Genomic DNA, 25,706 nt, shown 5'->3' with positions numbered 1-25,706 from the left:
TATTGTCTTACCACCTATTTGGTTAGTGCACTTTGTGTGGCACTCGCTATTAGAGGCTTCATTTTGCTTGACAGCAAGGTTGGTATTCTTGTCCACACACACATCTATGCTACATGCACTGGTAGCCCTATAATTTTTAGATTGCCGGGGACAGGGTTGTTCTGTATCAATTAACTCACTGTCCCCGCTGTTTAGTTTACATTTTCCTTCAGAAAATCTGTGAATTTATAGCTGAGTAACTCAGTCCCTTTCTTGGATGGATGCAAACCATCTCTTTTGTACATCTTTTCATTGGACCAGCTACAGACATCGTGACTAATATATCCAAAGCCTTCCCCTTTACACCACTCCTTTATGTTATATATCTCCCTCATCAGATATTTATTGTGATTTTTATTATCGCCTGTTCACCGCCCTGAGTCCCGTAAGGGAGATAGGGCGGTATACAAATCTAAATAAACATAAACATAAACATAAACATCAGTATTGGTTTATCTTGGCTCAAAGAGGAGTAAGAGTTGTTTCTTTGAGTGGTCCCCACATCTGTGTTTCTCTGTAGCGTCCTTAGAGTAGGCCAGTGCTCTACAAATAAACCTTAATTTGAGCTTGTCCCCTTTTCTCCTTTTGATTTTCAGCAAAATCAAGCCCTTTTGTGGTTGACCATGTTACTGGCACATTTCAAAGGGATTTCATGTCTAAAACGGTCAGCATCTCTTTGTTCAGCAGGGCCACCGTAATTGCACAGATATAAACCATAAAATAATCATTTCATTCTGGTTATAATCTTTTAATTTTATAAGCCAAGATGTTTTTTTCTGTTCACATACTCTTTTTTTTTCTTCACATGAGCCACAGTTAATTCAGAAAACTCATTCACCAAAACTTCTGGGTTACAGAACTCAAGATCTGTACCAAATTATGTTTGAAGATAAATTGTTCCAAAGCTAATAGTAATAATAGACTACCAAGTGCATGGAGAAAGTGCTGTTATGTATTTCCCTTTAAGTTGATTCTTCCTCCTTGTTATGGGTTTGATGGGAGGGGCCCCAGGGGTGAGTCTTTTTCTTTTATGGCCCCTTCCCCTACCACAGCTTGCCACCAGAGACAAAGTTGCCTTTGTTTGTGTTGATATTTCTGAAGGTGGTTAAGACTTGGCTGTTCTCAGGGCTTTTGTAAATGGAACATGAGAGATTAGTGAAAACTGCCCCATGTTAAGGTTGGAGTACACTAGATGGACATTAATGGGCTATGTTTTTTCTTTTTGATAAAATTTTTAATCTAATTATTTTATAGAGTGTTTAGTTGCATAGAATCTATGGATTGAAGTGGCATGTAAGCCCAATTTATTAAGCAGTCTGAAACTTTCAGTCTTTAAAATGGGAAACCAAACTTAATTGGAAGTGATCTGTACAATTATGCTTGTCCTTGGCAATCTGCTGTGCATGTGTACAAGTTTAGTGTAAAGTATTGCATTTAACTTTTAAATTAGGAGTGGGTCTCCCAACACCGTATTGATTCCTGATCCTTGAAGCCCTGAAAGTTATGCTGATAAAACTGGGCAGCAAGCTGTCAACATTCAGCTGCATGTTTTTCTTTTTTAAAAAAATTAAAACATGTATTAGGCTTCCACAGGTGTTATCATATCAATGGGAGGAAAGCAGACTTGAAAAAAACAGGCAAAAAATCCACTGACTTCAATATTGTTCCTTCTATCAGAGACTCCTTCCTTAGCAGCCTCCCCTTCCAGAAAAATGGTTTAAAGTTTAAAAAGTGCTGCTTAATTTCATTTCATTTCATTTTTTCATTTTATTAAATTTATACCCCGCCCTTCTCCCGTAGGACTCAGGGCGGCTTACAGCCAGTTTAAAACAATTTAATACAATACAATAGAAGTTTTAAAAAATCATTAAAAATAGATATATAATCGGCCGCTTCTACTAAAATTTGGCTAAAACCAATTTAAAATACCCCTAGGCCAGTCCTGCCCGCTGGAACAACCAGGTCTTAAGGGCGCGGCGGAAGGAGGGGAGAAGGCCTTATTGGGCCTAGAGACCCCCGTCGAGCAAGGTCTCCCACCCACGAGGCTGTCTCTTCCGGGAACGGGACCCCCAGCGGAGCCGACACTGTCTGGCCGACGGCACCCTGATGAGGGCCTCTCTGTGGGAGCGTATCGGCCGGTGGGAAGCAATCTGTGGCAGAAGGCGGTCTCGGATATAACCAGGTCCAATGCTTGTCTCTGCTTTAAAGCCATCTACAACTTGGGGTCAAACTACCTGAAGGACTGTCTGCCTCTGTTCCTGCCTACTCAGTCCTGAGTCCATGAGACAGCCCGTTCCAGTTAAAAAAAATGTCATGCTAGCTGTGCTTTGTTTTTTTCTGAAATGCATTGTCAAGCATTTTAAAAAAAATCTTTGATGGTTTATTATGCTGAAGTTACCTGTAAGCCTCTTGAAGAATTCAGATTTAGGGCAGTCTAAAACCATGATAAATCAATCAGAACAATCATGGGAAATCTGAGAGGGAAAAACAGCTCCTGATCAGCATTCACTTTTTTATTTGTACAGGTAGGTAGTCCTCGACTTACAACAGTTCATTTAGTGATCGTTTTTCACACTTATTAATTTCAGCATCCCCATGGTCATGTCATCAAAATTCGGACACTTGTCAACCGACTCCTATTTATGACGGTTGCAGTGTCCCAGGGTCATGTGATCCCCTTTGGCAACCTTCTGACAAGCAAAGTCAATGGGGAAGCCAGATTCACTTAGCAACCGTGTTACCAACTTTAACAACAGCAATGATTCACTGTCTCAAGAAAAGTCATAAAATGGAGAAAACCCATTCAACAAATGTCTCACTTAGCAGCAGAAATTTTGGGTTCAATTCTGGTCATAAGTTGAGGACTTCCTGTACATGCAGATGGCTCATACGGAAGTGGGTGGAGACCCATTCTTTGCACCAAACCTGCTTAGATAGAGGATATGAACATGAGGTACTTTTCTTATGTAAGGTTGTGAGCACATCCTCTAATTTTAAAGTTGATTTTCTTTTGTGGAATGCAAAATTGGACAAAAGGAAATAGCCAGCAAAGTAGCCAAAGGTGCTTCTTTAGCAAGTAGGGCTGTTGCGTGCTGGCAACTTAGAGAAATTAGGCACTATTCAGCAAAAAAAAAAAAAAAAAGGTGTTTTCAGCTGGTGCAGTAATTCTATATAGCTTGTTCCAAAATCACTTTTGAATGGAAATCGAGGTGGCAGGTGGTCTTTTAGAGTCCACCCCTAATCTGTGCATATGTCACCTAGGCGAAAGGTAGGCTGCTTTTTAAAAAGCATGCTAATGAGCTATTGTATTTAGAGTCACAGCTATTCTGTTGACTGGACCGAAGCTGCTGTGATCAGCCAATGGCACTCCTGCAGTAGTGTTACATTGGTAGTTTCTACCAGAACCAGTGGCTTCAATTCAGAGAGCCTAACTTGATGCAGGCCTAGAAAATGCTGTCCTCCAGAGGCAACCCCTCTCGAGTTTGGCTTGACGCAATCCTTGCATGGTCCTTGCTATTTATTTATTTATTTTTGCAACCTTTCTCATTATTAAATTGCTTTCTTGTTCAGGGGATGTATTGGGAAGGGAGTAGGCAAGCGTCTGTGGGGTTCCCACTGGCTGCTTTCTTTGTAGCAACAAGACTTGTGGTGTTGCGTCATGTTGTTGTGCCATGTGTTGTTGTGGCATGGCTCGGCTCCCTGCAGAATAAGCGGAAGACAAAATTACTGGCAGAGCAATTGGGGAAAAAGCGGTGCGGATAAGCAAATAGTATGGGATTTGCTTCTTTAAATTTTGTTTAAAATTGAGGCCTTGCTTTGCTTTATGAATTCCGACTGGCTTGCAGATGAGCCAACTAGACTGTTTTGCAGCCTTATCTATGGAGTTTTTGTGTCTTGCCCATAAGCCAAAGATATATGAATTTTGTTATCCACTCTGATGGCACCCTTCAGCCAGAAATCAGCATAACGACTCCTTGCAGAAAAATTGTGGTATAAAATAAATAGATAAATAATGTTACAATACTTGCAGGACAAATAATAGATTCAGCAAGGAGAACAAGATACTGTAAGGCATTTTTTTGTATTGAAAGGATTTCTGTGCTGGTATCAGTAGTTCAATCAGCAAATACATCTTTTCAAATCTTCCTATTTTTTAATTATACTTTGTACGAGTGTAATCCATCTCCAGTCCTTTATCCTTTGTTCCAGATCTAATATGGGTGAATTCTTGAATCTTTGAGAAGTGTAACCTTGATTTTAAGTGTCTATCCATTTTGATTCATGTTTAAATATTGCCTCTTTTATATGTTGAGCAGCTGTTTGTGGCTTTGCCAGGGCTGATATTTGTCTTTCAGGGGAAGAAGAAAAAAAAAAAAAAAGGAGTAGAAGAGAGTCACTGATGCCCTTAGCAACCACTTCAAGGAACTGGGATCAAAACCAGGAAATGTCAGAGGAATGTGATGGATAGGATAAACATTTAAACGACAGGAGGATTATTTTAGCTGGGCTCCTTTTCATGTGACTTCTTTTTATATATATACCTGAGTTCCCATAACAAGGAAGCAGTGACAGTTTTCAGTGGATTGTTAACATATATGCAGCTTAGATAATAATTGTGAAGTGGTTGATTTCTCATTTTATTAATAACTAACTGGTATAAAAATTAATCTTAAATTCAAGTCATGGGAAGTCACCAATATGGTCAGGATTTCTGGACCTTAATAGGACAGTCAACAAGCTCTCTATTTTGTTCCATCTTTTCCATCCCTCTCTTGCTATCTTTGCTCTGTTGATTTTGTTCAGTCTTCTCCCACATAGTCTCTTAGCCCAGAGGTCTCCAACCCCCGGTTCCGTGGGCTGGTAACGGCATGCCAGCAACCGGGCCACACAAACAAGCAAAGCCCGATTTGCGGGATGCAGGCAGCACACAAAACCACGCCCCCTCAAGTCTACGAAAAAACCTCTCTCCACATAACCGGTCCCTGGTGCCCAAAAGGTTGGGGACCTCTGTCTTAGCCCACTGACTGTAGTTGGAGATAGTTGCCTCCAGATGTATTCATTTATTGTTTTAGGTCACCAAAAGCCAAAGCTCTCTAGGCAGTTTACAGTAAAACCCAATAAAAATACAATTTGAATACAGATCACAAAACCATAGAGGAGATTGTTCTTCCTCTTCTTGTTTGTAAGCCCTTCCCACTCCCTGTCTATCCTCCCGAATAAGCTAGTATAATTTATAGCCTTTCCTTAATAGACATGCTTACTAAAGAAAGGAAATAGGGAGAAGAAGAAATGGACATCCATATAAGAGGGTACATTAAGCCTAGCCTTGCTTTATAAATCCATTATGGAAATATGTGAATACTTCAATCTATCATAAAATGAGAAGTGCTTAGGTCTACTCTCTTTGGTTACCGTTACTTTTGCTATATGGGAGGTGGGCAAATAATGTGGGACTTTCATCAGAAATAACCCGAGGGGCCTGGTGACAGCATTTTTCCATCAGAATTATAAAGATATATGACAGGATTCAGTGTCTTAATCTGATATGCACGTAGCACATGAATTGCAACTCTCTTCAAGGGCCTTGTGTGTGTGGCCCTCCAACTGTCTCTTCAAAAATTGCTTCTAAATTGTCATTTTGAACATGACAGAAGAGGCTATTTTTTCTTACATTTGACTTTTTTCTGGCTATACCCTCTTTTTGCAATGTAATGACAGTAATATTATGTAAACCTTTCATTGCCTTCGCACCTTTTGTCATCGAGGGTCGGAGTGTATATCACAGCACAAATGCGATTTGTGCATAAGGCACAGATCGGCAAGCTGTGGCTGGTGACAAGATGTAGTACTCCATTTGTAATCCCAGAATCTTTCTGAATGGGCAAGGCCAATGGTTTGGGGCCTGGTTTTGTGCAGTAATTTATTACTTTATAAATATAACCTGATGCAGTGGTTGCTTTAAGACTGTTGTCTTGTTCTAGAGCATGGTTGTCCAACCTTTTGGGATGCATTGAATGAAGAGGAATTGTTTTGGGCTACATATAAAATATATAATATAGTTAATGTATATAAATAACAAACTTCCTTTATTGTTTAATATTTTTATTATCTTGTGGGGCCACACTACTAGCTGTCCAGGGCCTCATGTGGCCTATGGGTTGGGCACGCTTGTTCTAGAGTAAAAAAAAGAAGCAAAATAGGTTTTTAACATTTCCTCAAAATTCTTGTTTGTCTCAATATCATCAGGACATCTCTTAGGGCCAAAATGGGACATAAAAACCAACTATGGGTGCCAGGTAGAAAAAGTTACTGCCTTGACTTAGAAAGTTCAGAAGACAAGGATACAAAATAGAGACTAACATTTTCACTCTTCAGAGCAATACAAATTGCAGATTTCCTTTACCATAGGATAGGGAATTTTATCTAGGCTAATTACCAGTATCTCAAGAGGAAGCAAGATAATTTTAATAAAAAGGTCAAAAATAATATGATCAAGGCAAGTTTATTTATATATTCTCTTTATTTCAGTTACCAATTTTGAATTGGATTTACAACTAATTTTTTTTTCAGTGTTCTGTAGCAAGCATAAAGAACCCCTAACTCTCCTGATGTTGAACTGCATGATCTTCACGACTGGCTAGGGGTTGGAGTTTATGGGAATTGTAGTTTAACCACATTTGTTGGGCTGTGAATTTTCCGGCTTCTCCAAAGGTTAGCAAGTTTTTTTTAAAAAAGATTAAATAATAGACAATTATTTTAGAACAAATTAACTCAGTTATTAATACAATACAGTACTTAAAACCCAATAATTCCTTTCTCTAGATAGAACAACTTCCTAGTCCAGTTTCTCCTTTTGCCATTCTGGCTGGGGATTATGGTAATTATTCCCAAACATCTGGAGTGACTTCATACACAGACCACATTCTTGACAGGACAGCAAGTCATATGGTGATATCACTGGGCCCTCTTGTAGACACAACTTGTAGATCCAAGTGTCTTTCTTAAACTCTTTTAACAGGGTAGAAATTTCTTAAATCTGTTATTTTGGCCCCTGTACGTTGATTTGTTCTCTCTCAGATTGCTAGTCTGCTTTTTTCTATACTCATGACTTAGATCCATTGTAAATTTGTACGAGGTATATAATTAATTTGAACCACTGTTCTCAGGCTTTATTTTTGCCTCAGAATCTCCCGTTTCCTCAAAAGGATTTCCTCTGAATATCTTTGTGTAGATCTGGGAATATCCAGTTTTCTCAAAGTGCAAATAAAAGAGGTAAAATATTATTGTCATTTTGCTCCATGACATTTTTAGAACGTTGTTGAACTTAAGTTGTTTTCCTTGGTTTCCCTTGACCTCTTATTAAAAGGATCATGTTTTTTCCTACCTTCTCACACATCATGTGTTAAATTGTTTTGCCGGGCTTTTGAAAGAGGTAACTTGTTCATTAGGCCAGTAGATGGCACACTTTTCTTAGCACAGTTATGACAGATGAAAGAAGCTGGTATCTAATTAAAATGACAAATATCTGGGGGTTGTCCCAACCTTCTGCTTTGCTTCAGAAGAATCTAGAAGCTGGGTATGATAGATAGATAGATAGATAGATAGATAGATAGATAGATAGATAGATAGATAGATAGATAGATAGATAGATAGATAGATAGATAGATAGACAGACAGACAGACAGACAGACAGACAGACAGACAGACAGACAGACAGACAGACAGACAGACCTCAGTCTTGATTTCATCTAATGGCATCCATGATCCTTTTTCCAGTTTGGAAAGTCCAGTTGCTGATGGCCAATGGCCATTCTTGCTCTCTCTGTGCACATCATGGTGTCTCTCCTCATAAGTAGCCAGTCTCAATATCTGTACCTCCTATTTTTTGCAGGAAGACTATATAGATGAAACTGGCTTCTGATGCTTAAACAAATTTGCTGATCCAAGAGCCTTCTGCAGTGCTGTGGTTGGCTAACATATTCTTCTCTTAGGACATGGCCTCTGACCTCCTGTCCTAGGAGAAAGAATGATTGAGAGAGCTGGAGTGTGTCTGTGCCTTCAAACAGAGGACAATGCAAAATCCCCTGGTTTCTTTTTCTCCCATAGGATACCATAGAGGCTTGGATAATAGATGGTCTAAACATGAAAGCTTTCAAAGCATGATGTATGTGCATTTTAATGGAGACTCATTGCAGGGGGTCTAGAAATTTGCATGTCATCAATTTGCACAGCACAAAATTGGACGGCTGCATCAGATTCCTTTGCTGCTTTCACTGTTCACTGTGCATTTAAAAGACACAAGTTTCTAGCCCTTAGGATTGACGCAATTATTTTATTTTAAAGTAAGTATGAAATATTTGTAATTTCTGTGAGAAGATATGGGATTTTGTTGGGAGTGCATGGCAGATCGTATGGGATCCCATTATTCTTGAGCTGCCCTATTTTAGCCTGGCAGAGTGCCGACCGTTTTGGAATTGTGCAGAGGGGTGTTTATAGCAGGACGTCATACAACTGAGTGGGGCTGATTTCTCAAAAAAATATGTTCTAGCTAGAGGAATTTTGCATAAAACCAAGGTTTTATTTCCTTGGTTTCCTGAAGAAAATTGGTGGAAACTAACTGCCCCTCCCATTTGCTGCCAAATTTAAAGAATGTGATCCTGAAGGTTTGCGGGTTGCATGTGGCCTACAACTCTTGATATAGCTGAGTAAGAGATAGGGCAATGCTTGTAAGAGGACGTAGAATGTCTCACTTGGGAGGAATATCTGTGTATAAAAAACTGACATGCAAGAATTTAGAGGATAAAGAACTTAGTTCACCTAATTATTGATATTATTGGAAGGAAACTAATTCAGCATTTGGGGGATGAGGGACAGAGTGATTAAAGATACTTTCTCTGTGCTTGTTCCTGTCACTATTGTCTCAGTGTCTGCTATAGGCTCTAATGTAAAATCTTGTAAGAAAGTTATGGGCCTATGCCTGATGGAAGTATTTGATGGTGCCAGGGCAATTGTTCTTTTTTGTGGGGAGTGTCATTCAATTATTCAGTTTATTACACTTGGTTTTGCAACAAATCTAAATATATTAGCTACCTTTCCTCCCTATTTGGCCATTCTGACTCTCATTATTTTCTCTCAGAACAACTGATTCTTTCTTTGTCTATATTAGTTTGATTTAGTTTCTGTTAAATGGGGGCATATATTTTAAAGAATATTCAAGGCATTTCTGCATAGAGATTTTGGGATGATGGAATTAAATAAGGTCATTCTGCTCTTACTCCAAGTTATTACCTAGGATAAAATACAAATACAAACAAAAATTAAGGAAATTAAAAAGAGAAAAAAGAAAAGAGCAGAAAGAAGAAAGAAAAGAGATGACTTCTTTCATTTTTCAGGGCAGTGGAATGCAAAAAATGTTATAGCCTCAATCTTTTGATTTACATTTCTAAATGTTTCTAGTTATTTTTAAAACATCAAAAACATTCTAATCATCAAAACATAAAATGAAAATTTTGGTGGTTTTTTTTTTCAGTTTTCGAGTACAACATCCAGAAGTAGTTTCCACATGGAAACACAACTAGATAAATTCACAAGTCAAGTTGGCTTTGACATGTAACTGGAGTCCAATTACACACCTGTTAATTTAATTCACAAGTGCTATATGTAAGCAATTAGGCAGATTCTTCCAGACTTTTTTCTTTGTTCCCTTTGAACCTCTAGCTCTGGGTGTCTTTCTCAAAATAGGCCCTACTCCTTTGCTAAGCCTGACAAGTGGTGTCAACTTGTTTTTTTTAAAAAAAAAACCCACAAAGTATAAGCCACAGTAATAGAGAGAGCTGTTATGAGTGACTTGCTCTTGGACAGCAGCAATGAACTTGAGTTGTCTGCTAATTTTGCCACTGATGGAGATCCCGTATACTCTTATCTGCATCTTATCCAAAAGTTCAGGAAGCCTGTGAGTGGTCCCAGTCTCTGCTGTGCCTCAGAGCCAGCGAGGGTGATTAATGAAGACAGCTGGCTTAGTTAGTGGTTCACCTACAAGGGCTGTGGTAAGAGATCACTTAGGAAACTGGGTATTTTACTGATCAGACTGGGAAGCTCACTGAAGATGACCACATGAGTAACTAAGTGCACTTTGAAGAGAAGACATGGGGGGTGGGAAGCAAGAAAATGTGTTTGTTGGTGTAATGTAAACATGTGTTAAATATTTGTCCCTCCTTCTTGATATCTGACACAATTTATGAAAGACTATCATTTTATCTATAGAAAGAATGAGGCTGCATGGTGGCTCTTTTGATGGCTTCAGGGGCAGTGATTGGTGCTACTAGCTCTAGGATATCAGTCTGATTTTTCATACAGTTGTCCTGATGGATGCACAACTTTTTAGAGGCTTGGCCTTTGAGGGAATCAGGACAAAAAGAAAAATAAATTACTATTAACAGCATCTTGAGCCTTTAAGAATTAGTGCCTAGCAGCAGGGTTCGGAAACGGTTAGAGGACAGGAATTTTATTTATTTACCTATTAGGTTTCTTTTCTGTCTTTCTTTTGCTCCTACTTCTTCCCAGTAGGATATTTGACCTTGGATGGAGAACAGGGAAACTGAAGATATTTCCTATTGCTTTCTCTGCTGGGCTTCAATTAATAGAGGAAATCAGTAAGACACCTGGATAAACCAGCAGAGGATTCCACCTTAAGGGTGGAGGAAAAGGCAAGTATAAAGAGAAGTCTGGATTATGTACAAATCAAGAAAATAAGCTCCAGGCCAGTACGGCAACAGCTTTAGACCACCCTACTATGGAAAAGACGGTGTTATGGTGGAAAATATAAAATTGCTCTAAAGCTGCCATGTGTACATTGGAATAGCAGTTAAAATAGGAATTTGGTCAAAATATAATCTGGGCAGGAATCTGTGGGCTGAAGAAATAGTCTCCATTATGGGTTTAAATCTCTAATGTGGATGGAAACATCTCTTCCTTGTCTCAGCTGCATGGCTTCTGAAATTCATTCAGTCTGTCTGCTCTCTTTGAATGATACGATTCCCTCATAATCTTGAATTTCCTTTGTATCCTTGTGTCCTTTCAATGGCATTTCTTGTTCTTCTTTACCCTCATGAATTCTTTGGAAGGGCAGATACTGAAGCTGAAGCTCAAATACTTTGGCCACCTAATGAAAAGAGAGGACTCATTGGAAAAGACCCTGATGTTGGGAATGATTGAAGGAAAAAGGAGAAGGAGGATGGCAGAGGATGAGATGGTTAGGCAAACTCCGGGAGACAGTGGAGGAGAGGACACGGAGCCTGGCATGCTATGGTCCAAGAGGTCACGAAGAGTCAGACACGACTTAGCGACTGAACAACATGAAATTTGTTTCATGAAATTCATTGTTGCAACTTAGTAATTGCTAAACTACCACCAATAGATTGTTGCCTCTTTTAGTTTCTCTGATCTTCCAATTAATGTGACCTAACAGAACAAAAAAAAGCTAGTCCTTGTTTAACAACCATTCATTGATCGACTGTTCAAAGTTATAGCATCACTGAAAAAATTACTTGCGAATGGCCCTCACACTTACAACGGTCGCAACATGTCCACAGTCACGTGATTGCAATCCAGGCGCTTGGCAACTGACTTGCACTTATGACAGTTGCAGCATGCTGCAGTCGCATGATTGCCATTTGTGAACTTCCCACCAGGCTTCCGACAAGCAAGGTCATTGGGAAAGCCAGCAGAAGGCTGCAAGTCATGGTTGTATATCACAAAAAAAGCAGGTGCAGACACATGATATCTCACCTAACAACAGCACCACGTAACAACGAATTTTCTGATCCCTATTGTGGTTGTAAGTTGAGGACTTAGCTGTACTGACCAATAGCAGTATTTATCAGTTCCCTTGCCTTATGTATTCTTATGTATATTTTGGCCCTTTTTAAATTTTCTTAATAAATAAATAGATTTACAAAAATATCCTGGCAGGTCATCCAGATTCAATTCCTATTTTCAGGATGAATGGCTGTTTTCTGAGCCTTCAATTGTAGCATATTCTCTTGTGCTACTTCAGTTTGTTGTTGTTGTTGTTGTTTTAAAAAAACTCCTTTCACAATGCAGAATCTACTTACTTATTTATCTCCTTCAATTTCTCTGCTGCTTTATTCCCAAAGGGATATTTGACTCAAAATCTCCACTCTTGCCCTATTGCCACAATACCTTTAGACAGAGTAAGCCATCCTCCAGATGCGATTAAGAATGATGGGAAATGTAAGCGATACATATGGGGGGGGGGGACACTGCTTTGGGCAAGGCTGACCTAATCTGGGGTGTTTGGAGAGCACCAGGCGGAGAATTACTGGTATTGTAGGAAGTGTAATCGACATTCAGAGGTTAAGAAGAGAGCCTCAGCCTCTCGGTGCTTGAAAACTGACTTGTTCCCTGAATCCAGCTTTTGGAATACTATCGGCATCCTGCATTCCTCGTTTTTATTTCTCTTTCTGCTTGGGAAACACTGTGTGTCTTATTCTAGTAGGCTTGAACAGGAATGCCAATCTCTCTGGATGGCATTGGCTGAGTAAGTGATGGGAGTCTCTGCAGAATTGGCCTTAGTGCCATTGCTTTAATTTGCCAGGCAAAAAGACCTTTTGAGAGATTCACTGCTGAATGCCAAGCATCTCCAAACAAAATGGATCTTCAGGGATTTCCAGTGACTTGGGTTTCTGATGGCTTGATTGTAATTAGCATAATGAGCGTTGACTTTTACTTGTGCATGGAGGGATGGGGAGAAGGGCAGCAGGGAAAGCGTGGCAAAATGACCCATTGATTCTTTTAAAAAAAAATAAAAATAAACACTGCTAAGAAAGCTCTCCTTTTCCAGACTGGTCAGGCTGGAAAGTAAACATTTGTTTTCATGCTGCACTAAGAAATCACATTTTCCATCTCTAGGATTGGGGGGGGAGGTGTTTTATACACATCCACTGATTGATTAGCGAACGTAAAAACCACTTTTCTCGCCTGAACATAAAGATATGTCATTGGGCTTTTGCAAGACTTGCTTTGTTTTAAAAGGAAGGCCAGGTTCATGCCCAGGCTTTTCCTTCAATGGTTAGCTGTGTTAAGCTGCTTAGGGCGGTGTGAGTGTGTTTATTCATAAGTACGAAACGACCAAACCTGTCGCCATGGAACAACTGTACCACAAAAATGTTCAGAAAATCCTTTGTGTGGATTCACCAAAACATACCTTACCTGTGTAGATAATATTTTTATTTTAAATCTTGCTCCCCCCCTCCCTCTCTCTCTCCTTCCTTCCCTCCTTCCACTGACACAAAGCAACAGCTATATTCGTATATATAGATGCATTTGACCGATGAAATAATCATTTATCAACAGATTAATATTTTCTGTCAGCGTCTATCTTTGTAGCAAGCAGATGCTTATAAGCACATTATGGAATCTGTATATTAGGTTTAGGGTGATGATATTTCAATTTAGAGGACCCTTAAGCTGTTTAGAATTACTAATATATATACATACACACACACACACACACACACTGTAGCATGAATTAAGCAAAGTAACTGCTTTCCTTCCATTTGAGTGAATGTTCTTGCTGGATCACAAGAAGGTATCTTTAGGAGATAGGGAAGAAAAATGTGCAATGTCAGGATTCTGTTGTATTAGCAGAATATATATTTTTTTTAAAAAAAAACAATACAGTAATCAGGACTTCCCACTTTGTTTAGCAGTAACTTGATATATATCCTCATAGAAGCAGATGCTGTATTTCATTTCTTCCATACTGAAGAGTGTCCTTAATTCAGTGATAGCCAAATGTGTTGGACTACAATGCCTCTCATATCAAACCAGCATATGTTTTTACTGTGGATGATAGGTGATGTAGTCCAAAATCTTGGGAAGGTTCTCAGGACAGAGAGGGTTCCAAAGGTTTCTGTGTAGTGTGGCCATTGGAAATACCCAATAGATGGGGGGGGGGGGAAACCTTCACCCTAGTTAAGTGATTTCCTGTAAAATTGCTTTTTCAAATTGTTTCCCTGGTTCCTCTCATTTTTAATCTAGGGAGAAATTAGGATGCCACAACAGCTGCTGCTGTTGCCTCTCTATCCCTCCTCTTCCTTTTTTTTCCACAACTGTGTCATTATGCTTGACCACAGTTGCACTAGGCACCCTCTTTTAATAAAATAAGAGAGAGATTCTAGACTCTCTGGCCTTTTTTTAAAGTCTGCCATGACAGATCTGCGCCACACAAAATGTAGAGCTGCAGTTATTGTGGCATAGGTGTGCTTGCAGTGAGGATCTTGAAAACCTGGCTTAGGATACCAAGGATCATACCACTTGTGTCATCCCCAAAAAGAGAACCTTCTAGTTCCTGGTCTATGCCTGCATGTCTACACATGCAGTTTTGGATCAAGCGATTAAGGTTAGATACAGGGTGCTTAATGTAGCACCTTGGAACCCAGATTGATTGCCATGGCTTGAAATATCCAAGTACTTTTGTTTTCTATGTCCTTCCCTCCTCAATTTGATGAGGAGCAGATGCCAGGGCAAACAAAATATAAACAGCTTTAAGTTTTGAACATCTCTGTCATCTACTTTATAAAAGAAAAAGATTGATAAATCCTTGGCTCTGATGGGGCCGTTGAAGCCACGTTCGAATGTAAGGTAGAAATTACTTATAAGCACATTTTCTTTTTGCACTTTCTTTGTGCATAGCTAGGCGGATTTGTCCATCACAAGCGTCTTCCTAATTTAGTCCCCAGCGACCTCTGCGGGCCCGTGATTGGCAGGCTGCTGTCAAGGTAGAAGTTGTGCCTGAGTGGTAGGAAGGAGCAGAACAAATGCCAGAGGACAGCTCCAGCTCCCTTGAGGGAGGGGGGGCTATAAAGGTGAAAGAAACGCAATTACAGAAGCTTTTCTAGCCCAGAAAGTTAATTAGCTACTTAAATAGTGTTTAGTGCCACTGGCTAGGGGGAAATGGTCACAGTGTGTGTGTGTGTGTGTGTGTGTGTGTGTGTGTGTGTATTTGTGCATGAGGGAGGGAGGATAATCTGTGTGGCCTTCTTGAGCTTCAATGCGTCTTCAGAAGAAAGGCATATATTTGGTTAGTGATAGGAGAAGAGACAGGAATAGACCATGCCTCTCTTCTCCTCTTGAGATGCATCTGGATTCATTTTTGAAAAAAAAAATGAAAAAGAAAATGAAAAAAAGGATATCGTGAGTCATCTCTGACTCCTGGAGATTACCTGGGCATAACCATATACAGTAGTTTTCTATCCAATCATGTGGAAGATTACCTGGGCATAGCCATATAGTTTTCTATCCAATCATTGCTCTCCTCTGGGATATTTTTTTCCACCTCTCAGTCCATCCAAGTATCCTTGGAAGCAAAACACCCCTTACTGCATACAGCTCAAATTACTGGTGGTCCTCAACTTACAACCGTTCATTTAGTGACCGTTCGAAGTTACAACAGCACTGAAAAAAGTGACGTATAACTGTCTTTTCACACAACCGTTGCAGCGTCCCCATGGTCACATGATCAAAATTCGGACACTTGGCAACTGATTCATATTTATGATGGTTGCAGTGTCCCGGGGTCATGTGATCATCTTTTGTGACCTTCTGACAAGCAAAGTCAGTGGGGAAGCCAGATTCACTTAACAGCTGTATTACTAACTTAACAACTGTGGTGATTCACTTAACAACTATGGCAGGAAAGGTCGTAAATGGGGGAAACTTACTCAACAAATGTTTTGCCTACCAACATAAATTTTGAGCTTAACTGAGTCAAATACCTGTATTACAAAGGGATATTGATACACCACACACCAAATTACCCGTGAGTCCACAGGGAGGTGTGCCATTGGCTGTATTTCAAGGGAGATTCCAGCCAATTTTGTTTTTCAATTACTATTTTTAATTACTGCATTTATACTTGGAAATTGAAAGGAGACAAAAAAAACCCCTTGTAATAAAATGATACAAGAATTTGACCCATTACTGATGCTGCTTCTTATAAATTTAACAGAAAGAAAAACAACACAGCATCTTGGTCTTAGGAGCAACATCACAAATCTTCTGTTGCTGCTGCAGAAATTGTGAGATAGTAAGGAAGAGGAGTGGTTCCTGCCTCAGAAAGTTGCCAAGATCTCTGCCTTTCCCTACCTCGGCAATAGTAAAAATGATATTATTATATGACTCATCTGAAGTTTCATCGGTCTTCAAACCAATGTGAATTTTAGAGATGATTGGACAAGCTTTCTGCATGCAAAAGCTTTGCTTTTCTGTAACAATTTCAACATCTGGGATCCCTAGAAAGAAAGAAGAAGAGGGCAAACAGTGATGTATTAACTTCTGTAAGAGTGTCAGAGGATTTTCTAATATTGTTTTTTTTCTATTTTGGGAAGAGTTACTTTTTAAAATTCCCAAGACATGCATCGATCCTTTCAGATGCTGGGAGCTTTCCTTTCCTTAAATTTCTTGGTAGAAGATAGCCAAAAATCATATTGTTTTTCAGAGACTTGCAGGCAAAATACAGCCGTGAGCTGGTCTTAAGGAGTTCTGGGTGTAGGTCCACCAAACTGTCCAAGAGCTATGATTGGCCCAGCTTACCTCTAAAAGATTGGCTAGAAAAGTAGTCTAAAGCAGCGGTCCCCAATCTTTCTGGCACCAGGGTCCGGTTTCATGGAAGATAATTCTTCCATGCACTGGGGGGGGGGTTGCATGCAACTTAGATACCATGCATGTGTAGATGAAGCTTTGCTTGCTTGCCTGTTGCTTGCACGGCCCGGTTCCTAACAAGCCACAGACCAGTAGCGGTCCATGGCCAGTGGTGGGATTCAAATATGTGAACAACTGGTTCTCTGTGTGGATGCGGCTTCTGGAAGTCCATTCTGGGCCTGGGCAACAAAAAAGTAGCTACCGGTTCTACTGAACCGATGGGAACTGGCTGAATCCCACCACTGTCCACGGCCCAGGAGTAGGGGACCCCTGGTCTAAAGGCTAATAATTCATGAAAAGGATGAATTGGGGTAGTTTACCTTATTTTGTTCATTTGAATTATTGGAAATGTTTGAAATCATTAAAATTCTAATTGCATTTGTGGTTTAGATAGGCATGCTTGGTTCCTTTTAGTTTGGTTCCTTAACTGTTTTGGCTGAAGAATTACACTGAAACATCTCTGTATTATCTGGGAATTGTAGTTATAGATTTTTCCTCCTTCTCCTTTCCTCCTTTCTTTGTTTGTAGCACTTTCAAAATCCCAGAAAGGGCAGCGGATCTGCATAGGATCTGCAGCCAATCATAATGTTTATTTTAGCTGAACAAATAGGCAGACTGCATGAAAGTTGTGTACTCTTGTTTTAATGAGTTAGCAGCAATAAGAGCATCATGACCTGGATTACCATATTAAATCTTTTTCATTGTCAAAAAGGGTGAGGTATAGGAATGTCCGCCATGGTGCCAGGCATGTATTTAAATACAATACCTCATTCTGAGTGTACTTACAACAGTCTTGTGCAATTGTTTTCTGAATGTATATCATAATATGAGCTAGTTATTGATTATGTGGTTATAAATAGTGGATATCAACAAACGGGTCGTGATGAGTTTTGATGGTGAGTGGTGACATGGGGGTGCATTGCTACCAGTATATACGGTGGATTTGTCTATTTTAATTTTATAAGCCATCCAGGGTCACTTGTGTAAGATTATTTATTTTTTTATTTAAAAAATTGGCTGCCCAGGTCCAGTGTATTTATGTGTAGCTATACTAATCAAATAAGCAAACAGATAACCTCTAGAACAGAGGGGGGGGAGAACAATGACCCTTTTATGATTTGTGGACTTCAACTCCCAGAATTCCTGAGCCATCACGGCTGGCTCAGGAATTCTGGGAGTTGAAGTCCAAAGTCATTAAAGGGCTATTGTTCTGAACCCTGCTCTAGAGGGTCCTTAGCTAGTAAGCTTCTGAATTTTGAATTCTTCATAAAATACAACTGACTTAATTGGATTAGCAAGGCGAATGGTAGATACTGCATTCTTTTACTACATGCAAAAGAACAGCATTACTATACTGTTCTTTTTTTACATTTCCTATATATCGTAGGTCAGCACGTTTTTCAGATAGCAGGCACTGTCATATAATATTGTTGTTCAGTCATTCAGATACTGCCAGCTCCTCGTGGCCTTATGGTCATCAGTTTGCCAAGACTGTCTGCCAGTAATTGCTCTTTTTTTTTTTTTTGAGGTCTTGTAAGCTGCTGCATATATCATCACTGATAATATCTAGCCCCCAGAAGGAACAGTAATGCAATGCAAGTGAGCCTGTAAAACTAACCAAGATTAACGCATTTGCAAATACAGCCAAGAAGTCTTTAATTGATTTGCTTAACAATAATGAGAAAATGCAGACAGGGTGTTTGTGGACCAAGTGGGGTCCTTGATACAAAGACCGCCTTTTCCCACAACTTGTCCATAATAGCATTTTAAGTTGTTTCTTCCTCTTTCGATCACCAGGAATGGATACAGGCAGTCCTCGGCTTATGACCACAATTGGGACCAGAATTTCCATTGCTAAGCAAGATGATTGTTAACTGAGTCATGCCTGAATTTATTTTTTTTGCCATAGCTGTTAAGTGAATCACTTACTAAAGGACTGGTCATAAGTCACTTTTTCAGTGCTGTTGTAACTTTTGAACAGTCACTAAATGGAGAAGTCGAGGACTACCTGTATTCTGGTCTGCGTTTATGTAATACTGTCATTGTAAAGATTATGCCAGCTGCAGCAAAGAAGTGTTATGTCCCTTCCAAGCTCTGTAGCACCATAGTTCTTGGCCGTTTATTCCAGCCTGCTTCGAGGAATATAAGGGGATTTTATGCCATACATATAATGTTTCTCACAAAAGTTCAGCACAGAGTGATTTCATTCATCTTCTATAGCTCAAGAGGCCTATCCCAGGTCTTTGCTGGGGGAAAAGTACTATTTAGACTAAACATGAATAGTGGTATTTAGATAAAGTGTAGTCATTATGCAGTACCATATGAACTTGAATAACTGTATAATGCTGGATTTATCTGTCACTCGACAAACTGTGATTCCTGGGTCATCTTTTCAGAGATATTTCCTTCCCTAATCAAAGAAATAGATTGACCACAGATGGGCAGAAAAGCATTTCTCGAAGCGGGAGCAATTTCAATCTTCCTGTCAACTTCCCCACTGAATTGAGGGGAACTGGCAGAGAGCATCAGAAATCTTCCTCCCTCCCTGTCATTCTCCCATTATCTTACTTGTCCCTTCTCCCTTCCCTTCCCTTCCTTTCCTTCCCCTTTCCAGCTGAGTGGCTGCTGCTGGGTGGGGAAGAGAGCCAGGGACTACAAGGCGGGCTGATAAATTGTCACAGAACTTTTGAAAATAAAAATCACATGACTGCAGCAACCAGTAGCACTGAACCATCTACAGCTTCCCACATTTCATTCCCTCCGGAGTCATGGATCCTGGATTTTGGACACGTTCTGTAACTTAGCCGAGTTGAGATACTTTCGTTCAAAATTGGTTACCCTACTATGACGTGCCATTTCACCCACTGAAACCTTACGACAATGAGAGTTTTAGTAGTAGAGCATATAGACAGATTTCTGCTTTTGCACACCTGATCGTATTGCTGTGAGGTTTGGGTAGATTTAGGAGTAGAGGAAACTCCTTATATAGTACAGAAGGACATGAGTTCTGTCCTGTTATGGGAAAAGAGCATCATCCTCATCAGTGGCCCCTAAAACCAAGAGGTGAAAGTCTTCCGGAAATAAGAGCATGTCGCTTAAAGTCCAAATTGGCTTGATTTTAGCAGGAGCCAGGAGGAGCTAGCATTTTGGGACATCAATTGCTATATCTATAGTGGGACTGTACTGTGGAGTTGTGTATACAGAGTCGGGTTTCAGGCTGCAGTGGTGAACTTGGTCTTCTCCCAAGGGCTCTGTGCACAATGCAGTCTTCCAGCTGACTGGGGAATGCCTATGGGACCCCAGCTGCTGGGGAATGCTAAAAATAAGGCTCTTCCAATGGCTTCATGTGGCCCCTGCTCAGGGAGCATTGTTGTAAGGTTAGGAAGGTCCACACTGGCATGCTGAGTGTGTGATTTCTTCAGCATTCAGCACCTGCATTGTTCAATAAGCGGATTAGAAAACATCGCATAAACTGGCCTTTCAGGCAGCTGCTTTTATATTTTCTCCTTCCCTTGTTTTGCAAACCATCATTTCGCAAGAGAGCCCTTTCAGATTGCTCAAATAGATTGGCCTTTTCCAGATCCTGGAGGTCACAGTTTCACATTCACTGATTTCCCAACACACTACAGGTTTTCTTGATTTTCTTCGAGAAGAGGACTAGCATTTTGCAGGGGAGGAGAATGGACAGATTTCTGAAAGTTAAACTCTGTGCTCTGTTTTGGAACCATAGCAGCAGAATCTCCTTAAATCGCTTTTTTTGACCTTTCTCCTTGTTTATTCCAGTCTCTTCTGTTCAGTTAACTGTAGCAGCGGGTTTTTTTGTACCCCAAATATGATATAGTAGTCCCAAGAGAAAATGGCCTTCTGTTATTTTTAAATTGCTACAACAAGGAGTAGCCAAAGTATTTCCAGGATTGCATCTCTCAGGGATATGACTGACAAAAACTAGAAGCTTTTCTGGTTTTAAACATGGCTTCTCAAAAGACCGACAATTCCCAGATTTTCATAGAGTTAAATTGGAGAGATGTTGAGAAGTAGATTGTTTTCATCTTCTTTTCTAAAATGCATGGAGACAGTGGAGTTGTAGTTGTTGCTGTTCTATCTAGAAACTCTTATGAAAATCAATGCAGGCCACACATAAACAAGGTTGCTATTCAGTGGTAAAAGCGGATTCAAATTCTCTGGCAGCTTAGCATCTGCTGACATAATTAAGACAATTGAACAATAATGGCTGTTCAGAGATTCTTTGTGTGCTTCCCAAAGCTTTTGATAGGAAGAGAATGTGCTAAGAAATGCTTAAATAAGCAAGTATACAGCTATATTTTCCAGATACCTTGCCTAATACAAAAATAGGAGTAAACATGATGTGACAACTGTTTGTGTGTGTGTATCTGTGTGTGTGTTCTCTGGGAAAGTAACATAAGAACTGTTCAGCATAAATTATTTATTTATTAAATTTATACAACCACTTATCTCACAACAAGTAACCCTGCGTGATGTACAATAAGGGTACAACAAAGTTAATAAATATTAAAGAATTATGGTTGCCACACAGAGGCATTTCTTTAGATTGGAATGGGCATTTTTATTCACCTATCAAGCCCAAAGAACCAGGATAGGTAGATATTGTTGTTTGATGGAGTTAAGGGGACCGTCGCTCTTCCAAATAAAGCTGATTTTTACAATTGACTGATGGTGATTTTTGTCAATGCCAGAGGTACTCAAATGATGCTCCAGTGGTATGGGGATTGTACCAGATATTGCATTCAAATATTGGTACAGATAGTCCTCGACTTACAACAGTTCATTTAGTGACCGTTACAACGACAGTGAAAAAAGTAATTTGTGACCATTTTTCACACTTACAACCATTGCATCTCCTTAGTCAAATGATCAAAATTCGGATGCTTGGCAACTGGTTCATATTTATGACAGTTTCAGTGTCCCAAGGTCATGTGATTACCTTTTGCGACCTTCTGACAAGCAAAGTCAATGGGACTTATTTAACAACTGCAGTGATTCACTTAACTGTGGCAAGAAAGATCATGAAATGGAGCAAAACTCACTTAACAAATTTTTCCCTTAGCAACATAAATGTTGGGCTCAGTTGTGGTCCCTTTGCTTTCTTTTGTCATAGTCGTTCTGCTTCTACTTGCAAGTCTTTGTATTTTGTGATCCCCTCCCCAGTTCTTTCTCATCTATACTGCTGTCTCCAGATACTACAACATCCACTGTCCAGACTTTTTTTATCTTATCAAAAGTTGTTAAGTCTGGAATTATGTGGCATGTGCTTGTCTAGTTGAATTCTAAAGCTCCAGAGCATTTTGGCATCTTAATTTTCTGTTATTTTGTCTATTTTGTGGTCCCACTAGTTCCTCATTATAGACAATAGTATTTCTTGCAGATAGTCCAATGCACCATTGTTGCTATGTCAAGGTTCCAACTAATGGATCCAAACAAATCAGAACTCTGAGGCTTGAAGTTTCCTCAAAGAACATGTTTATTGGACACATAATATAGGCCAGTGGTGGCGAACCTACGGCACGCGTGCCAGAGGCGGCACTCAGAGCCCTCTTTGTGGGCACGCGCGCCTTGCCCCGGAGATGGCAACCGTCCTCTTCAACCAGCCGCCTGCTAACTTGCTGAGGTCCCACGTGGCTGGATGCATCCCAGTACCCATGCACTCGCTGGCCTCTGTGTGTGGGGGGCAATGGTGTCAGGCAGCAGCTGCCCCGGCCCCTGCCTCGCCTTGCCCTGTGACAATGGCACCCCACCCTGCCTCACCTTGCCTCGCCTCACCCCGCAGGATGAGCCTCCTGCCCAGAGGAGACCCCCAGAATCCCCCCAACCCTGCCTGGCCCCCACAGGCGTCCCTCCCCAGGAGCAATATTGAGCTGGCCACGCCCACTCTGGCCACGCCCATCCATCTACTACCATAGCCACACCCACCCGGTGGTCCACGCCCACCTGGCACCGGGCGATACATAAGTGGGTTTTGGGTTGCAGTTTGGGCACTCAGTCTCTAAAAGGTTCGCAATCACTGATATAGGCACAGTCAAAAGTGAAACCAACTGTAAAATTCCCCCAGGAATTCAAAGTAACTAAATGTAACACTTCCCTCCCTCCCTCCCTCCCTCCCTCTATGCTGTTGATCATGCTACTCAATGAAGACAATTGGTGGGCTTCATGACCCTCCTTCTCTCTATCTTCCAGCACCTGTGGGAATGACCTTGATTCCCGCTCCATGTTTAGTCTAAGAATACTTTTGGTTTCTTCCCCCCCAACCCCCACCCCAAGCTGTGTGGCAACTGAGAACAAAAAAGATGGCTTCAGCCAGGTTTGTTTCAGAAGTTGACATGCTATTTTGTTATTCTATTGTTTGTAGACAGTCTGTGCAGTCTTCTTGCAGCAGCTAACTAAGTGGTCCAATGTTTCTTCAGCTTTTTTTGCAGAGAGAGCTTTTGCTGTCTGTTGTTGTCTTCTCAGTTCTGGCTAAGTATGCATTTGTTTCTTAAGGCTTGGCTTTGTGCGGCCAGAATTAGCCCCTCTATTTTTTCAAGTTTCCTCCTCCACGCCATTACCAGATCTTGTTATCTGCTAGGTTTCTAAAAAATGTAGTGGCTGTGTAATACTTTGTCTTGCCATGTCTCTTTTCTATTCTTCATTTGATCTTACTTATAGGACAGTTTGGTCTTTTGAGTCATTCAGTAAGTCTTCATGGTGTACATTATGATGGATGAGGGATATGATTCATTGTCACTTCCTGGTCTTCCTATCCAGGTCTTTTAGTTCTGCTTGAATCCAGTCCACTATTCCATCTGTGTATCTAATGACAGGAATTGCCCAGTTGTTAATTGCCTTGATGGCATTTCCTCCACTGAGTTTGGACTTTATGATCTTCTTCAGTCTAGTAATGTATTCATTTTTAATCTTCATTTCCCCTGTTGATGGTAAGACTGGCGTGCTTGTCCAGTTCAAGCTCCTTTGCCATGGCTTGACCTGTTTGGTATTATTGACAGAGGACTCAACAAACAATAGTGGATCTCCTTGAAAGATTCCTCTCTTATTCACCTATTTTATCCAAGCTGCATTTTTGTTGTATTTCTTTCGGTTGTCCCATAGTTGTGCCCAAAGCTGCACTGTTTCTTCTTTGTCAGGAAGTTATTTATTTATTAGATTTCTGTATCAGCCATCTTGTCTAAAGGCGACTAAGAAAATCTTTTTTTGAGAAATTGCCACATTATAAAATTCAGCTTTTGCTATAACTGGGAAGGTTACCCAAAATTTCCCCCTCACCCCTTGGCAGAAATGGAACAAACTGAATTTCCAACAAAATTCTCCCTGTCCATTCAGAATTAAGAAATGAAATGAAATGACACTCTTTTTCATGTCTCTTGCTCCCATATTTGCAAAGATACTTGAGACATCCACCGTTTTTCATTTTGTCCTTGTAACTCTTATTTCAGTCTGAACCAAATCGCATCAGTTTGAAAAGATATTTACCAAGCAGAGTAATTTATTGACTTTGGGTTGGATAGAGAACGGTGAGATATATAGATAGGAAAAGTTCATTTGTGGAATTAGCAGTGTTTCTGTGCAATAGCAATTAACTAAGCCATATAGTTTCTATATGTACGTTTACTTTACAACTTGAAAGGTTTTATCTACTCAAATAAAATTTAAGCTTCAAGTATGGTTATGTTTCCAAATGTCTAGAAGCATTTTTTCATATGAGTAGGTATATATGTATGTGTATTTGTATGCATGCATGTTCCAGGGTGAGTTTAGGTTGAAGTTACTGGCCAGGATAATAGAACAGGCTTTGTAGCAAAATGGAGTCCACCTGGATTTCTCCATCTACCCCACAGCAACTGTACCCCTGCTTCTTGCAGTTAGTAGTGATCTGCCCCATACCACCTTCTTTTTTTTACTTATTTATCCATTTCTACATTTGGTATAGAGATCCATGTGAAAGCCACATGACTCACTCAACCAGTTCCAGTTCAAGCCTTGATCCCAGTTCCCAGTTCCAGGAGAATAATGGGCAGGTCCAGACCTCCAGATGGGATGAGCAACAGAAGGTCTTTGCCTTGGAGCAGATCTGTGGGGTCTTCAGAGTTGACCTGGGACAGATGAGATCTCTTCGCCTTTTTTTCAGGTAAGAATTGACTGTGTCCGGACATGGCTGGCATTGTTCTGTTACCTAGGCATGTGATAGCACAACAAAACCAGAACGAGTTTTCATTCTTGGCTTTTCATTTGAAGAAAAGATTTCACGCTGCCACATGGGTCAAAACCAATATTGCGGTTCCTTGGAGTGATGATACTATCCATACTCATCTGCTGGCTTTTTTTATCACATTGTCCTTGTGTACTTGTGTGTTTTGAATAAGTGATCAAGAAATACTGGTCTGAGTTGCAAAATGGTGTGCAAATATGGTTTATTTCTATGTGTGTCTATTGATGGCTGATTTGTCTGAATGCAAGAGAAAAAAAACTTCCTGATAATTTTCCTAAATAATATGAAGTCTGTACTATTTTAAATTTAGGATTTTTTGGCCATGTTTCCCATAACGTGTCCTCCCAGTTGTGTCGAACAATAGTTCCCCAAATTCTTCAGGTTCAAAGAGATAATTTTTGAAATTGCAGTTCAATGCATCAGAGGGTGCCAAATTGGCACGATTATTTTGTATGGACTTGTGGTAGCTAAGTGATAGGCCATATACTTAGCTGTTGCTTAATGAGTATGCCTGAGAATTGGGAACAATACCCTTCATTCTGTTTCCCAGCTGTTTCCCAGGGATTAGTTTCTTGCCTGTCTGTCTACAGGGTTTGGTGGTCTCTTTGCCCTAAATATTTCATATACATTTATAGCACTCCCTCTCCCATCTTTTCCCTGTCATCTTCACCTTTTGCTTTGATCTCTAGTGACTGTGCAGTTGAGT

At 40.2% G+C, this 25,706-nt stretch overlaps 1 protein-coding gene across 1 annotated transcript in view; it reads left to right on the top strand.

Annotated features, from left to right (window-relative positions):
- TBC1D16 (TBC1 domain family member 16) overlaps nt 1-25,706 on the top strand; it is a 55,070-nt gene that overhangs the window by 15,695 nt on the left and 13,669 nt on the right. Inside the window, 1 exon segment of the mRNA XM_029284423.1 lies at nt 24,722-24,919. Within this exon segment, the coding sequence (XP_029140256.1) occupies nt 24,722-24,919 (198 nt within the window).

The sequence above is a fragment of the Protobothrops mucrosquamatus genome, unplaced genomic scaffold, assembly GCF_001527695.2.
Source record: "Protobothrops mucrosquamatus isolate PMUCROS unplaced genomic scaffold, P.Mucros_1.0 scaffold_127, whole genome shotgun sequence".
Taxonomy (NCBI): Eukaryota; Metazoa; Chordata; class Lepidosauria; order Squamata; family Viperidae; genus Protobothrops; species Protobothrops mucrosquamatus.
The sequence above is the reverse complement of the archived record's forward strand: the minus strand, read 5'-3'. Positions and strand labels throughout refer to the sequence as shown.